The 16,957-nt window shown below is 45.4% G+C and overlaps 1 protein-coding gene and 1 long non-coding RNA gene across 2 annotated transcripts in view; one reads left to right on the top strand and one right to left on the bottom strand.

The window, feature by feature from the left end:
• Positions 1 to 3,327, top strand: part of LOC147574419 (pleckstrin homology domain-containing family M member 1-like) — a 29,645-nt gene extending 26,318 nt beyond the window's left edge. The window contains exon 7 of the mRNA XM_086685469.1: positions 1,631 to 3,327. Within this exon, the coding sequence (XP_086541595.1) occupies positions 1,631 to 1,699 (69 nt within the window). The 3' untranslated portion in view covers positions 1,700 to 3,327. The remainder of the gene's footprint in view (positions 1 to 1,630) is intronic.
• An 8,305-nt stretch (positions 3,328 to 11,632) lies between these two features.
• LOC147574418 (uncharacterized) lies at positions 11,633 to 16,722 on the bottom strand. Its single transcript, XR_015243653.1, has 3 exons — positions 16,551 to 16,722; positions 12,464 to 16,263; positions 11,633 to 11,768 (listed from the first exon to the last, which is right to left on the bottom strand). It is a non-coding gene; the product is annotated as an uncharacterized LOC147574418 (long non-coding RNA).
• Between the last annotated feature and the right edge of the window lie 235 nt (positions 16,723 to 16,957).

The raw sequence follows: 16,957 nt of genomic DNA, 5'->3' as shown, positions 1-16,957 counted from the left end.
GACTCTTAGATTCCGTGCCACCCCAGCCTCCACCTTGCTGGGGACCGGAACCCCAAGGACATTAGCTTCACTTTGGCTTTTTGTTGGTTACCTTGTCCTCACTCCTGCCCTCAGTGGTAAGTATTTAACTAACTGCATATAGAATATTAAACCTCAGAACCGCCACAGATGCAAATAATTCTTTGGCCATAAAACACACTCGCTATTTACAACATCCGGACAACTTTTTTTTTTTTTATTTTTTATTTTTTGCATTTATTTATTTTTGAGAGAAAGAGAGAGAGAGAGAGAGAGCACGAGTGGGGGAGAAGCAGAGAGAGGGGAAGACTCAGAATCCAAAGCAGGCTCTAGGCTCTGATCTGAGCTGTCAGCACAGAGCCCGACATGGGGCTCAAACCCGTGAACCGTAAGATCATGAACTGAGCCGAAGTCGGACGCTTAACCGACTGAGCCACCCAGGCGCCCCTGCATTATTATTATTATTATTATTATTATTATTATTATCATTATTTTAACCTAAACTCAAAATAATTCCGTAAGAGATGCTTTTCTTTTCCCCACTTTATAGACAAGGAAACTGAGTCACAGAGGTTAAATAAGTGTCACAAGGTCCTACTGGTAGGCAGTGGTAGAGCCAGGATTCGAATTCAATTCTGACTTGAAAGCCTGACTCCTAACCACTGCATGGTAGTTGATGGTGGAGACCATCTCAGATCCTCCGGCCTTCTTATTACACCAAGGAGGAGACTGAAGGGGAGAGAAGCTTCTTGGTAGTTAATGAGGCAGCCAAGTGTGCAGAGACAACACCTCAGTTTAGACCCGGGCTCTGCTTTCTGCAGGTAGATTGGATAAGCCACTTTAGCTTCTCTGAGCCTCCATTTACTCATCTGTAAAATGGGGGTGGTGACACCTCCCCCATTGAATTGTCATCAGCCCGAAGAAAGGATATGGTTGAGATCCGCAGCCCACCGTCGGGCAAATAGTAGGCGCTCAGTAACCGGCTTTGGCATTAGGGTCAGGGCCGAGGGTAGAACCTGTAACACCCTGTCAGTGGGAGAGGCTGGGATTGATCGCTCCCCTCCACACGGGGACTTGGGGGAGCCCTGGTTGGTGCTGCTGGCCAGAGCTTGGGGTGGGGGCGCTCGGGAAACCTTGTTAAGCTGTGTCTGATCTGTAGTTTCCTGTGGCTGGAGCCTGACTCAGACAGTCACCTGGTTCCCGGGTCGGCGCTGGGGCAGTGCCTGTTTCTGTTAGGCAGGAAAATGGGGGCTGGGAAGACAGGAAATAGTGGGAAGGATCTGTAGGCCCGGGGGGAGAGGGGCATTGACCCAACGTGGCCGGGGAGGGACCGCAGCTAGTGCCTGGGAGGGAGAGTAGGTTTGGGAGTTAGGGCAACTGGGTTCAGATCTTGACTTTTATGAGCTGTGGACCTAGGCCCGGTCACATCATCTCTGGTCCTCCATTTCCTCATCTGTATAATGAAGATGGCACCGCTTCCCTTGGACGGTGGTGGCAGGGCGGGTGAGTGGGTGGGTAATACTGTGCCTGTCGCAGAGATGCTCACCGAACGGCCATTCTGTCCCGCCCCCCCCCCCCAACCGCCACCGTCTGCCGTCTGGTGGTGTCCCAGATCTGCCGGCAGGCTCTGAAGTTCCTGACGCAGATCCGGGCCCACCCCTCATCAACCTGCAGCTGGTGAATGCCTCGCTGTACGAGCATGTGGAGCAGATGCGCCTCGTCCGGAGGAGACGGGAGCAGCTGAAGCTTCTGGGGGATTACCTGGGCCTGTGCCGAAGTGGGGCCCTGAAGGAGCTGAGCAAGAGGTGAGCGTCCCGGACACACACACACACACACACACACACACACACACACGCATGCAGCTAGTGCCCGCCCAAGACGCCCCCTTAGGAAAAATGCCAGAGCCGAGCAGAAATCACCTTCCCACTAGGTTGGGGAAATTACCGCAAGCTTTGGGAGTGGTTTTTATTTGTTCATGTATTCATTCATTTACTCGTTCATCTAACAGTTATTTACTGAGAACATACCAAGTGCTCAGCACTGAGCCAGCTTTGTGAGCTCCACACTGAGCAAGGTAGACCCGGTCCTACCCTCTCACAGGGAAGGCAGATGAGTAAGCCTAGAGCTACAACAGCCTGTAGAGCTGCTACAACAGCCTAGAGGGAGCTAGAAGGGAGGCAGGATGCCTGGAAGTACAGAGGTGAGCCCTCTAATCCGGAGTGGAGGAGGGCAGAGCCCGGAAGACTTCCTGGAGGAATGTACATATAAGATGAGCCTTGGAGAATGAGTCAGAGTTAGAAAGGGGAAGACTCAGGAAAGAGTGTTACAGATGGAAGGAACGGTGCGCTCAGGCCCTGAATGAAGGCCCCATACGAGGGAAGAACAGAGAGAGCTCCTGGGCGTGCAAGGAAGGAAGAGGGGCGCTGCCAGGACCCCGCGCTGCTCGGCCACGTGGAGGCCCCCCAGGCAGGCGCACGCGGCGCGCACCCCGAAGTCGGTGCCCGCGCGCGCGCACTCCTCTCCACTGGGCCCGGCAGCCCTTCCCTCCCTCGACACCCAGCAAACAGAGGTTGCGGGGGGGACTGGAACTGAGGGTCCCCAACCACGTTGGAGCAGGAGGGCAGAGTAGGAAAGGATGCGGGGGGAATAAGGGAGACCAAAGGAGGAAGGACTGAGGGTTTTTTGAGGGGGGACCACCTCGCTGTCTCAATTCCTCGGATGAGTGGCCTAGAGCCAGCCAGGCTGGGCCAGCAGGGCGCTGGGAGGCAGTGTCAGCCTGTGGCTTTGCTGGGCTAGAGGTGGGGGCGGGGGCGGGGCGGGGAAGGCCAGGTGGCAGGGGCTGTTTGGAGAAAGGAAGGCTTTCTGGGCCCAAGGGAGGCCAAGTCCGACGCCTGCCCCGGAGCCCGGTGTACTTGATTTGGCTTTTCAAATATGCACTGAGGCGTCGTTCTTGCCTTGAGAGCTGAGTTATTCACACCCACTGGGCCCTGCTGGATAAGAGCACCAGTGAATGCAGGACTGGTAGGGAGAGCCAGCTAGTGCGCTGAGGTTGCACAGAGAGACAGTGACCCCTCGCCGTTTTCTGGGTGTGGAACTTTTAGTCCCCGCGCAGGAGAGGGTGACAGCCTTCTGGTTCCAGGCGGGGACGCAAGGAGCTCCGTTTCTCAGCCTCCCCTTGGGCTGATGGCTCGGAGCCTGGAGCCTGTTTCCGATTCTGTGTCTCCCTCTCTCTCTGCCCCTCCCCCGTTCATGCTCTGTCTCTCTCTGTCCCAAAATAAATAAAAAACGTTGAAAAAACAATTAAAAAAAAAAAGCAGCTGTTTATTTGTACCCTTATCTCACTTCCTTTCCTAGACCGCGACCTCTCTTGAGGGCAAGAGGAACCGGTTTCCCCACAGCACACAAGACACGGTTACCACTCATTCATTGGGAGTTTATTGGAAGGATAAATGGGGGGGGGGGGGGGAGTAGTAACCGGACATATTTGACATAGGAGATGCTTGCGCACAAGAGCCCAGCGGAGCGCAAGCTCCAGACCCACAACTGAGCAGCTTACTGGGAAGCAGAGCGAGAACAGCCCCCCCAAGCCTGCCTCCGCTGGGGAATGGCAGGTGTCCACCAGCTCTCCTGCAGCTTTGCTCTGAGGACCTCACGTCCCTACTTCTCCGACTGCCCTTGTCAACGCCTGACTCGATGCCGAAGCCCGCCCCCCTACCCACAACTATGCTTCCTCGTCCCCGATCTGCGGCAGTGCCTCTGACTACTCTTAGCCTTTTTGTCCGGGCCTCTTCTCCGTCGCCCTCCTCTTCTGTCTCCATCACCACCGGCAGGGCGCGCGCCGGGGCAGCCCTGGCCGGCAGGAGGGGGCGGGTCCTGCGACCGGGAGCCGGCAGCCGGAAGCCGGACGGGGGGGGGGGGGGGGCCGTGAGGACGTGTTCCAGGGAAGCCAGGGCCGGACCCGGCGGGGCCGGCGACGTGGAGCCGCTGTACCAGCAAACGCACAAGTGAGGGCCGCGTCGGGGCACGGGCGGGGGCGCAGCCAGGCTGGGCGAGGCCGGCTCCCCTGGCTGGGGCCTCGGGCGCCCGCCAGTGTGGAGGCCGAGTCCTTCCGCCGGGGCGCTGCCGGGGGCGGCTCGGAAGTTCTGTCTCTGGCGGGATGCCCAAGTCGGCGGCGGATGGAGGGTCCGGCCTGATGCGTGGGGACGTTGGGCCGGACGGCTCATGGGATCTTCGAGGCCGCGACTACCTGCTAAGTAGACTAGGTGAAGGGAAAGTCACACTTACAGATGATAAATTGTTTGTCCAGCACCTGCCAACTCACTGCTCTGGGTTGGTAGAGATGGTGGGAGTCAGGGCCCCTACACCTAGTTTACTATTCACTTGGAGAGCCCAGGGACGTCCGAAAAAAATCTAAGGTGTGGCAGGATTGGATGGAGTGTAAAGGAACAATACAAACGGAGTCTTCTTTAGTTTAGAAAGAGCCATCATTGAGCTAAGGTCGTCAGAATAAGTTTCATTGTAACTCACAGCTCCTAAATGACGTCGGCCCCAACTCTTGATTGACACTAATCTGTTGTTGCTGCTACACTTTTTTCCCTTTTCTTTTGATTTGGTTTATACCAGAGACCATAATGATGAAGTGTTTGGTTTGAGTGCAAATATAAAACCTACTTTGTAACAGTTTTAAAACGGAGCCCTTTAAAATAGGGAGCCCTATTCTCATATAAAAAGTATAAGAAGGGACGGGTCGCCTGTGTGGCTCAGTCGGTTGGACATCTGACTCTTGATCTCAGCTCACGGCTTGATCTCTGGGTGGGGAGTTCAAGCCCTGCGTTAAGCTTCAAGCTGGGCGTGGAGACGACTTTAGAAAAAAAAATTTTATATCTATATGCATTCTAAGGTCCTTCTTGGTCCAGAACTTTGAAGTCAGTAGCTCTGAGGAAAGGTGTTTCCCCTTCCATATCCCAACTCAACCTCTACCGATTGCAATTCTGTGTTAATTTTTTTTTAACGTTTATTTATTTTTGAAACAGAGAGAGACAGAGCATGAACGGGGGAGGGTCAGAGAGAGGGAGACACAGAATCTGAAACAGGCTCCAGGCTCTGAGCTGTCGGCACAGAGCCCGACGCAGGGCTCGAACTCACGGACCGCGAGATCATGACCTGAGCTGAAGTCGGCCGCTTAACCGACTGAGCCACCCAGGCGCCCCTCAAGTTTTCTAATTTATTCAACGACCATTTCTGCTGCTCATAGACTGAGTTTTTTACTAATGATAATACTTTTCATTCATATAATCTTGAGTTGGTTCTTTTTATTAGATGTACTGTTTACCTCTATCTGAGGATATATTAATGATGCTATTCTAAATTTTTTATAGTGTTTATTTTTGAGAGAGAGAGAGAGAGAGAGTGAGAGACAGAGTGCAAGTTGGGGAGGGGCAGAGAGAGAGGGAGATACAGAATCTGAAGCAGGCTCCAGGCTCTGAGCTTCAGCACAGAGCCCAGTGCAGGGCTTGAACCCATGGACTGCAACCTGAGCCGAAGTCGGATGCTTAACCGACTGAGCCACGCAGGTGCCCCATTAATGTTGGTATTCTCAAATCCTTTTGTGTTTTCTCTGTTAACTGTGTCATTGACTATAAGCTGTTATATTTGTTTTTTATTTTCTGTCCTGAATGGAATTGGCTTTCTCACTCCACATGGTCATTCCTGAGTGCAATTTATCTTTGTAGTTGAGATTTGACTTGCTTCTGTTTTCTGGTCCTAAGGAAGAGGTGAAATGAACCACGGGGCTTGTTATTGGTGACAGGTCCCCCTGAGAGTTAAAGAAGAGGTGGGAGGTGACTTCTAATGGCTAGTCAGAGTGTAGACCCTTCCTCCAGGGTTCTGGGACCCTGCCCCCTTCTAACACCAATGGCTCCTGCCTGGAAGAAAACACCCTTTGCTGCCAGATCCCAGGAGGAAGGATGTGGGGTTGATGTGCTGTCCTTGGTCCTACTGCAGTATCCCAGCTAATCACCCTGTAGGTGGCTCCAAGGCATTTCTGGTGGGGAGTGTTTGTAGAGCTACTCCCTTGGCTTTGAGCTAAGGTTGTGGATTTTCTAATTGTATCTTTTCTAATCATTCTTAGGGACTTTGGTGGAGTTTGGAGTTTGGTAGAGACCTGGCATGTTTCAATCTGCCAGCTTGAAATAGCACAACCTCTTAGGAAGGCAATTTTGTACCCCTGTTAAATCCTGGAGAAACTTAGGCAAATGTGTACTAGGATATAAACAGAAAAATGTTCAAAGCAGCACTGTTTATAATAACTAAAAATTAGAAAAATCTAGTATCCACCAACAGTAGAAAGAACAAATAGCGTTACACGGGTATTTACTCTATACATATTAAACTGAGCATTTATGTTATGTGCATTTTATGCACATTTTTAGTTCTCACAGATACTTTTTGGTTGGGGAAAAAAATTAGATGGCTTTACTCGTAGCACTGATATGGTTATAAATAGGGCTTCCACAATAAAATTTGGGAAAAGAGAGGAGGAAGTGGCAGTTCTGTCCATGTTTTTGCCACTCAGGGCTGGATTCTAACAGAGATTTTGTGATCCAGAGAGTAGGCATTAAATGTACATTTTGGTGTGAAGAGTGGATAGGGGTGTGTGTGTGTGTGTGTGTGTGTGTGTGTGTGTGTGTGAGAGAGAGAGAGAGAGAGAGAGAGAGAGAGAGAGACAAAGGAGTATGTGAGAAGAAAATATTTGAATCAAACAGCAGAGGTCGCCATCCCTACATTAAATAAGAATTAGTGTATTTGGTGGCACCATTACCCAGGTTTCTCTCACATCTAGCGGTCCTGTGTAGCAAATAGTTGTAGTTATTTTGCATTTTGACCCAGAAATGACCTTTTCATTTTGCAGAATTCTCAGTGAAAATTATCTGACCGAATTACGTAAAGACACATTTGAAGGCCTGCTATCCCTCCAGTATTTGTAAGTTAATCAGTTCATCATTTATTATGAGTTTTTAGTTATATTATTTATTAAAAAATACAGGGTTCAAATTAGATAATTGCAACAATTTCTTCTAACAGTAGAATTCTGTAACTCTCTCTATTAAATTGTATAACTCTGTAAGTCTGTGGGGACCCAGCCCATCTCTAGCATTAAATACCTCCTATGCGTTTTCAACTTTTTAATTTTATAGACAAGATCTAGGAAAAAGCCCTTCAGTTGTAGAGGAAAAGGGGTAATGAGGTCTGAGCAATTATGGACACCCATATGAACCTTGTTATGTAAGTGTTCATATACCATCTGCCTTTATTTATATTTATTATTTATGGCCCATGGATCAAATCCTGTGTATGGTCTGTCTTGATACAACCTATGAGTTCAGAATGATTTTCATGTTCTTAAAGGGCTGTAAAAGAGAAAAGAAGAGAGAGAAACAGAGAATATGTGACAGAGACCGTATATGGCCTGCAAAGCCTAAAATATTTACTGTGTGGCCTTTACAGAAAAGGTTTGAAAAAGTTGGCTTAGTAAAATGAGAGGAATTGAAGTTAACCTCAAATTGTCACCTACAAGACAAGAAAATATAGAACACTTACATTAATTTGAATGCCATTAACCCAGAATTTTTAAATAATTTAATCTAAATGAAATATTTAAATATGAAATATTTAAGCAGGTGAATTATGTAAGCAGTATTACCAAGTACATATTAAATTATCAAGAGAACAGATTAGGGATTTCAGTGTGGGAAATTTTATTAGTTTATTTTTTTATTATTATTTTTTATGTAATTTATTGTTAAGTTAGCTAACATACAGTGTGCTCTTGGCTTCAGGAGCAGATTCCTGTGATCGGTGTGGAAATGCTTATGCCACCATAAAAATAGATGTTTAAAATGATGGTTAAGGGGTTGGGGCTCCTGGGTGGCTCAGTTGGTTGGGTGTCTGACTTTGACTCAGGTCGTGATCTCACAGTTTGTGGGTTCGAGCCCCGTGTCGGGCTCTGTGCTGACAGCTCAGAGCCCGGAGCCTGTTTCAGATTCTGTCTCCCTCTCTCTCTGCCCCTCCCCCACTCATGCTCTGTCTCTGTCTCTCTCAAAAATAAATAAACATTAAAAAAAAGATGGCTAAAGGGCACGTGGCTGTCTCAGTCATTAGAGTCTGCAACTCTTGATCTCGAGGTTGTAGGTTAGAGCCCCATGTTAGGTATAGAGATTACTTAAAAAAAATGAAATCTTTAAAAATATAATGATGGTTAAGTGGTATAGTTAGAAATGTTTACACTAAACAAACATCAGAAATGCCTCTAACTTTGCTAATTACAGAATAAACATCTCTCCAGCCTCATTGTCAAGGAAGAAATGTTTGCATATATCTCTGTACATTAGACATACAGAGATACTAATGTTCTTTGCTATGGAGGTTCAGTGTTTATTCTTTGCCCATGCCATCCAAAGCTGTGTATTTCATTAATCCTTTTTTTAAAAATTTTTTAATGTTTATTTATTTTTGAGAGAGAGAGAGAGAGAGAGAGACAGAGTATGAGAGAGACAGAGTATGAGCAGGGTAGGCTCAGAGAGAGAGGGAGACACAGAATCCGAAGCGGGCTTCAGTCTCTGAGCTGTTGGCCCAGAACCCGATGCGGGGCTCGAATTCATGAACAGTGAGATCATGACCTGAACCGAACGAAGTCAGATGCTCAATCGACTAAGCCATCCAGGCGCCCCTCTAATCCTTATTAATGATGTGCTTTAGAAAATAGATTCTTCTTGCAAATGTAGAAGGCTTAAGGGTAGTGAGTAAAAGGAATCTCATATGACACTAAAAATAGTCCTTCAAATTATCAAACCTTCCAAGTCTTAGGGGACAACCACTTTGTATTGGTCTTCTTGGCTACCTCTGCCATCTGGGCTCCAAACGTTACAAACACAGTTTGGAGAAAAACAAAAGAGACAAACTGCGCAATGGATTGGGCCTTTCATTATTTCTACTATGAGGTACTTTGTAAGCCAATTATTTCATGTTAGGTGAAGTGTTCTCATTCATTCATTCAAAAAAAAATGTGAATCAAAACCTAAAAAAGAATGTGACAGGCCCTATGCCCAGTACCATAGGCACGCAGATGGTTAAGACAGGCTTCCCACCCTTGTAGGAACTCATGATTTCACAGGGAAAATAAACAGAAGCTTAAACCATAACGCATAAGCACTAAATGGATGATGAAGCACTGACAGAGTGCAGAAGCGGGAGCCACAAAGTCATAAAACCACATTTCTTTTCAGTCATTTTGCTCCTTCTACTCACTACCCAGCTGTTAATTTATTTTATAAATATTTGAGTTTGTTCTTTGTCCATGCATCAGTTTTAAACACAGTAGACAACGCAGATGAGCAAGACTAGTCCATACTTTCATGGAGTTTATGCCCAGAGGAAATGGAATGCCAGAATAACTATATTAAGAAGAAATTGGGGCACCTGACCGGCTGAGTCAGTAGAGCATGCGACTCTTGATCTCAGGGTCGTGAGTTCAAGCCCCAGGTTGGGCGTGGAGTCTACTTTAAAAAATTCAAAGAAGGAGAAGAAGGAGGAGGAGGAGAGGGGGAGGGGAAGAAATGGATTTGGGCAATGAGAAGTATAAGTTGTTTTTGGAACATAGAAGAGGGGGGAAGACTTCAAGTTGGATCAGGGAAGTTACTAGAGAAATGCTGTTTGAACAGAACCTTGAATGGCTATGACGTGTCATCGGATAGACATCTTGGGAAGAATATGCTTGCAAAATAGAGTGAGTGAAAGGCAAAATGCAGGAGAAATTTCTTTGGTATCTGTAGAGTAGGAAACTAGAGCCAGATTTAGGATTTTGAAGGCCTTGGATAATATGCCAAGCTACCGTGTTATCACAGCAGTGCTCTAGGACAAACTTTAGACTGCACCAGGGTCACTTGGAGGCCTTGTCAGGACACAGGTTCCACCTCCACAGTTCCTGATTCACTCAGTCCGGAGTAGAGCTGAGAATTTGCATCTTGAGTAAGTTCCCAAGTGACTCTGATATTTGAGAACCACTCCTGGAGAATTAATCTGGTGACTGTGTGCAGTATAGATTAGAATGGGAGAGACCAGAGATGACAATGCCAGTCAGAAGATGGTGGTACCCATGTAGGTGGAAAGTGAGGGACTCGGCTGAAATCAATGGAAATAAGAGGGTCAACTATAATCAAGAATGGGTGTTTCCAAATAAAAATCCAGTACCATGTTGTTTTTTTGTTGGCCCCACTTGCAACTGAAGCAGTTGATAAATTCATAGAGCGTTTAGGCAATGTACAACCAAAAATAAATTTCTATTAATATGATAATATAATTCTGAGTTCGTTCAAAGTTAGGTATTGATTAGAGGAGTAACTTCTTTTCAAGTTAAATGAAAAGGTATCTTTTATCTCTTCTGGTATTGACTTGGTGTCGAGAAATACAACTAAACCAGGAAGGTGTGCTAATGTGAGAATATCCCTTTTAATATTAGAAATTATATGTGGAGATCACAACTTTGAGCTCATAATTTAGAAATTGATGAGGCCACAGAAAGTCATTTAATCAATTCTTCTGCTCTCAGGAAAGATTACTTCCAAGATCTATCAAGATCTATAGTTGTATGTTTTATGTATGAAGATCACAAAGGTGAGACTCTTAAGAAAGGTGAGGGCAGGGTTAGGGGCTCTGGAAGGTTCAAATAACAATTCCTAATACTCAGAGTTTAGCCAAAAGCTACTTATTCAATACTATCATCCTACTAATTAGATAGCTTAGAGCTAATTGAGGCAATATTTTCCTTTTCCTTTTCCTAGAGATTTATCCTGCAATAAAATACAATCTATTGAAAGACGTATATTTGAATCCCTACCTTTTTTGCAGTTTATGTAAGTTACAAATATAATTTCATTGTATTTGGAATTTTTATTAAACTTAATTGTAAACCTCTTTGTTATTCATTTTGAATGAATGAAACTTTATTAGTCGAAAGCTACTAAAATTATGTAGCAAATCTTTTTTGTCTGTGGCAAAGTTTGGTGTGAGAGTTATTATAGAGATCAGAGTGAATCGTTCTAGAGCAGCAGTTCTCTGCCAGGGTGCTTTTGCGTCCAGGTGACACTTGGTAGTGTCTAGAGACATTTTTGATTGTCAGACTGTAGATGTGCTGCTGGCATCTAGTGGGTGGAGGCCAGGGCTGCTGTCACACCCTACAGTTCACAGGGCAGCACCCCCCCCCCATAACAAAGATTATCCAACCATAAATCTCAACAGTGCTAAAGTTGTGAAACATTTTTCTAGAGAAATAAACTTACTTCTCTAGAAAAAAATACTTACTTAACACAAGTATTTATTGAGCATTTACTGATTTGTATCTAATGCACCACATGTATAAACATGAAAGTATAAATCTTTCATGCAAATATTTTTTTTAAAAGGCAAGCATCTTTCATAGTGAGATTTCTTTAGTGTATGGAGATTGTATTGTGGTTATGTTTCGTTATCTATAAATTAGAATCACTGCCAAAGGATAAATATTCTGAAAATATCTTGTTTTTCTTCTTCGTTTGTGTCTTGTTTTTTTTTGTTGTTGTTTTGTTTTGTTTTGGTTTTTTTTTTTTTTTTTTTTTTTTTTTTTTGGTGTGTGTAGAAATCTTGGTTGCAATTTACTCACCAAACTGAACTTTGGAACATTTCAGGCCTGGCATGGAATGCAGTTTTTACACAAGCTGTAAGTGAAACAGAAAATGAATACATGTAAAAAAAAAAACCAAAAAAAACTACATGTAAAAATATCATACAGTGATTGGTTAGGTGTGTGTTAATAAACCCAGTATGAATTCTGGAAAGTAGGTCTTAAAATCCATTTTTTTTTTCAAATGAGGAAACTAAGGTACAAAGAGGCCAAGAGACTTGTCTTAACTCCTAAATGGCACTCTCTGCCCTCCCTCGTACCCAGCTTTGTGTGGGCAGTGAAGGCCCCAAGCAAGTAACACCCAAGTCAGTATTATCATGGGAATTCGTGACAGTGATGCTTCCCCAAGGTGTGCGTGGTCCTTGAAATCCACTTCTGAATTTAACTTTGATTCTGGCTCACGTGCAAGTTTCCTGTGCAAAAGAGAACTGCGAAGAACTAAGTTTAGCACAGAGTTCTCCAGGCAGCAAAAGGTGTGGGTGCTTCCTCAGCCATCAGGAAAGCAGCAAGAACTCCTGAACACCTGCCACAGGGCACTGCTCTCCATGTGCTTTCTTTCCTGACCACTCTTCAGTTAAGAAGTGTGTGACTCCCTTTCAGCAGGGACATTCTGTGATTTCTCTGTCAAAAAGCAAATCATACTGGGCATGTTCAGTGGCCTGAGGGGGATGTTGAGACTCAAGGTTGAAGACCCTCCACTAAAGCAGACGCTGGAAAAGACTGGCTCACTGTCTTGTGGTTCAGAAATCCGATTTCACAGCTTATCTTCCGTTAGATGAAAGTGTTTACGGTGTGTCTGGAGCTGGAGTAAGTTCCTGCGGGTGCCCAAGAGCAGGGGCCTCCTCTCTCATTAATTTGCTGATGCCTAACTTGGGGAAAGAATACTGAGGGTCAGTTTTTTGTTTTGCCAGCATGCCAGAGAACGGGCTCATTGAGTTTCTCCACCAAGAGGTTTTAGTGGTGTCAATATAATGTCTTAAAAGTCACCACCTCTACTAAGCATCTTATAACACCAAGAGTCTCTTCTAAGAATCTGAATTTCATAGTTATGTAGGCAATACAGGACAAAATAGGGTGGAATCCGTTGATAACAATGAATGAATTCATTGAAAAACAATCCGTGCCACGCGCACTCTATGTCGACAATGTACTAAGTACCGGGGGTACAAAGAATATACAGGGACTGTCCCCAAGAATCTTTCATACTGGAAAAAGGAGAAAAAGATGGCCTTTTTCTTGTAATTTACTAAGATATTTGTAAACTGATGGAAACCCCTGTCTTGCCCGACTGAGATCTCTATCAGTTAACCATTTGTTTTCTTTCCTTTCCTTTGTCCTCCAGCAGCCAGAATGACACATATCCCACCTGGGGCGGGGGCATGTGCTAATTTGTATTTTGCCCTCAACTTGCCCCATGCTCCCTCATCAATCTTACATGACAGAGAAAGGTAATTAAAGAACCAGAGCTAGCTGGTATTGAGAATAAATTAATACTCATGCCATGTGTGTTATGCCCAGAATTCGTGATCCCCAAATACCGCCAGGGAGCCGAGTCCGGTGTAAAAGCAAAAGAGCCTTTATTGGAGCTAGCTCGAGCTCAATCCCCTACCTGCACTGTCGAAGCTGTGAGATACCCGGGAGAGAGAGCCAGTTTCAAAAGGACAAAGGTTTTACTGGTGCCTAGTGGCAGTTGGTGAGGTAATGGCTGCGGCCTCAGCTGATTGGCTGGGGAAGGGTCCTGGGGAAGAGTCCTGTTAGGCAGTTGGGGGGGGGGTTACTCAAGGGGAGGAGGTGTGGTCAAGGTGAAGGACACAGAACAAGATGGAGTCGGCCGGTGTAGGCCCGCCCTTTCAATGTGGTTTGAATAGAGCTGTACTACTAAAACGAATTCACAGTTAACTTCCAAAACATTATCACAGTACAGTAAGTGTGTATTGGAGGTTGGGCTCCTTGTTTGGGGCCAAACTTTTCTTTTCTTTTTTCTTTTTAACGTTTATTTATTTATTCTGAGAGAAAGAGAGCGTGCGCAGGGGAGATGCCATCCCGTGAATTCAGTCACGTTATTACCTATGTGACTTATTACTGGGGTGTTTATAAGTTGAAACAGTATTTTCTCCAGCATTAAATAAGTTTGTAAACCTTTTGGGCCCCAGCTGAGGTGGATTTATCTTGAACTGACTGGAGCTTAAACTTCAGGTCTCCTCACTTACATAGGCCCCTTCCAAAGTCTTGGGAGGGACCCTCGCAATTCCTGTACGCATAATTTTGCATGTTTTGATGAGGCAGGATTTCCCAAAGTAGATGAGGTTCAGACCCTACAAGGCCTTGATTCACCCCTGGGTTTCAGGTAATTATATCTCAGTAAGTTTTTTGAATGAAGCCTCTTAAGTTATTGATAAACACTGAGTGAACACGTTAGCGGTGTGGTAAAGTCTATTTTGAATCTGAAATCCACCTCAAAGCCATGCCAAGAGTTTATTAATAAGGTACCACTTTTTGAATGGTAGTAATAATCCTGTTTCTTTCAGATGAAATCAGGAATGAAATATATTATGGAAAACCAACAGTGGTTGATAATCCTAAATGTTAAGTATAGTTTTTTTTTTTTTTCCTGACTTTAAAGTGCTTCTCCTTCATTCACCTACACAGGTCCAGACTGGTGGCTTATTTTAAAAAATTCACTTCATTGGTTCTAACAGTACGAGCTCCATGATTTTAGAAGCTGAAGGACTCTACGATGTAGAAAGGCTGTACCTTATCGGGATAGAGCACATTCACATGCTGGCTCGTCTGTGGCGCATCCGTATTGTGCCAAGAACATAAGCTCTAAGGGAGAATAAGGAAAATCTAAGCCTTGCCCCTGTTGAATTATTGTTGAGAATATCATTGAGGTAGGTGTGGCCACCCTCTGAAGGCAAACTCGAGCCCCAGTCACAGACACGCCCTAACGCTCCCCCAGTCAACCGGCATCTGCTTCCTTTTAGACAGCTGTGTGCCCACAAAAGTTGACACACTTCAGGATATTGTCATCGCTTTTTGGTATGTACTGGAAATCCTGGCAGCTTCTTCTCAGATTCAGAAAGGCATAAACGTTAAGGATGAAGATAACAACTCAGGGCTGTCCTTTTGGGGTGATTTAGGGTAACTTTTATTATTTTCCGTGTGTGGTAGTTCAAAAGCTTTGCCATAGTCATACCCAACTATTACTTTTCTTCTCCCAGCTGCATCTGAGTCTTCCCACGTATATACCAAGGCATCTTCTTTCTCTGGGAAGCATGGTAGTTGCTCCTCCGCCCCATATCATTTCTTTAATACCGACCTCTATTAGGTATTTACTGCGCTCCGGCACTATGCTAAGACCTTTCGCTTGTGCTGCAAGTAAGACAATGTGTCTTAAACTCTTAGAATAGAGCCTGGCACGTGGGAAGTGCTCCGGACGTGGCCCCTCACACGGCACTTCATTTTCGTCTTTCCAGCAACTCTTGTGACACAGGTAGTATTATCCTCATTTTGGGGATGAGGAACTTGAAACTCAGAGACATCGGGTGACTTGCCTAGGTTCACACTGTCAATAAGTGACAGAACCACTTCAGAAGCTTCGCGAGTAATACAATTCCGCATTCCCTGGCACTAGGTAGGACCTGAATGACAACTGGCCTTTTGGGCGTCGTCCCTTGGAGTCAGCTTCTCACTGGAATAGGACCTTTCGAGCAGGGAGCTCCTTTTCCCTATGCTTCTGGAGTTCCTGGCCATGCCACCTATGGGCATCCCCAGGCTTCCTGCTCACCGCCTGGTGCAACTATCACATCGTCACTGCTAGGCACCCACTCTGTGCCCAGCCTTATGCTAGGTGCTTTGCACATGCTCTTTCCTTTAATCCTCAAGTTGCCTTATGAGGTAAATGCTGCTAAAAGGACTCGGAGACGTTCGTTACTTAAGTCCCTTCACCAGGAAGTGACAGCCAGAATTCAGACCTAGGTCTGCCTGATTCCAGGGCCCTTGCTTCTTGGGCTGGTCCTCACTGCCAGAAACTCCTCTTCAAGGCTATTCTCAGAACTTTAATTAAAACATAGGCTCACCATTTCAGATTCTTTAGGCTTCGCCCCTCCCCCCGCCCAACCCCTGAGAAAGGATTTACGTGATGCCCTTAGATGTCTTGCATTGAGGAGCTTCCCATGGGGAGTCACGTTCTCATGGCTCATGGACCTATGTAGATGAATAAAGGAAAGGGGTTATTCTATCCCCAGGTACTTCAAACAGACTGGAATAGGGTCTAGATCACTCCACTTATCTCTTCAACTGCTTTCCTCCAACGAGCCAGTTTTCCCTCCATGCCTTGGGATTCCAGCGTAGAGAGTTTGGAGTTTGTCCTATTTGAAATTTATTTTCACTGCCTGCTTTGGACATTTTTTCAGCTAAAGCTGTTAGGATTTCAGTACATTCAGGACAGTGGTGACAAGCTTCAGTCCTCAAGTCTTCTCTGTCTCCTCAGTTAATAGAAAGGAAACGTAGCCCATCTGTCTGGACCTCTGTAGAAGAATTTGGAGAAAAAAAAAATAACACGTAAGAAATGTTCCCTTATTTTGTGAGCTACCTTTAGTCTGTCCCGTTGCTCTGCAACAGAAAGCTTTTGCAAAAATACTTGAGTTTTCCTCTTCAAATAAGATACAGTTTTTTAAAAAACAAAAGAATATCTAGAACAGTATTTCTTCAACTTTGATTATGAGACAGTCTTTGAGGATAACTGTTGTTATGTTTGACTCCCATAAAGATAAGCCCACGAATATCCAAAAGCCAATAGACTGAGTCAGCACACCTTTTATCTGTAAGATGAGGGAATTGAACGGAAATGGAGATGATCTCTAGTGCAATGTCCACCGTTCGTTCGTATCGCAGTCTGTGGAAAAACAATTGCTGTCGGTCCAGCAGAGGTAACCTGTCGGGTCAGTTCTCATTCTCCCCTTGGCTCAGGCACAATAGCTCCATGAAGAAAAGGCAGCACTAAAGACAGGAGGAAATAGGATAATTTGGAGTGGCCTGTATTTTGTTTTCACTACAGATAAACACGGGGCATTCATCTCAGCAGGAGGGCTGCCTGGGTAAGAGGAAGCACTGAGCCGATGGGTATAAGGCCATGGGTGAGCTACCAGGAAAGAGGGGGGGACAGTGGGGGTAGAGCACTGAGATAGTTGGGGGGAAGGATAACGAACTACTAAATTGTTT

This window comes from Puma concolor, chromosome E1 (assembly GCF_028749965.1).
Source record: "Puma concolor isolate L17-30 chromosome E1, mPumCon1.1.hap2, whole genome shotgun sequence".
Lineage (NCBI taxonomy): Eukaryota > Metazoa > Chordata > Mammalia > Carnivora > Felidae > Puma > Puma concolor.
Note: the sequence above shows the minus strand (reverse complement) of the source record. Positions and strands in the feature narration are given on the sequence as shown.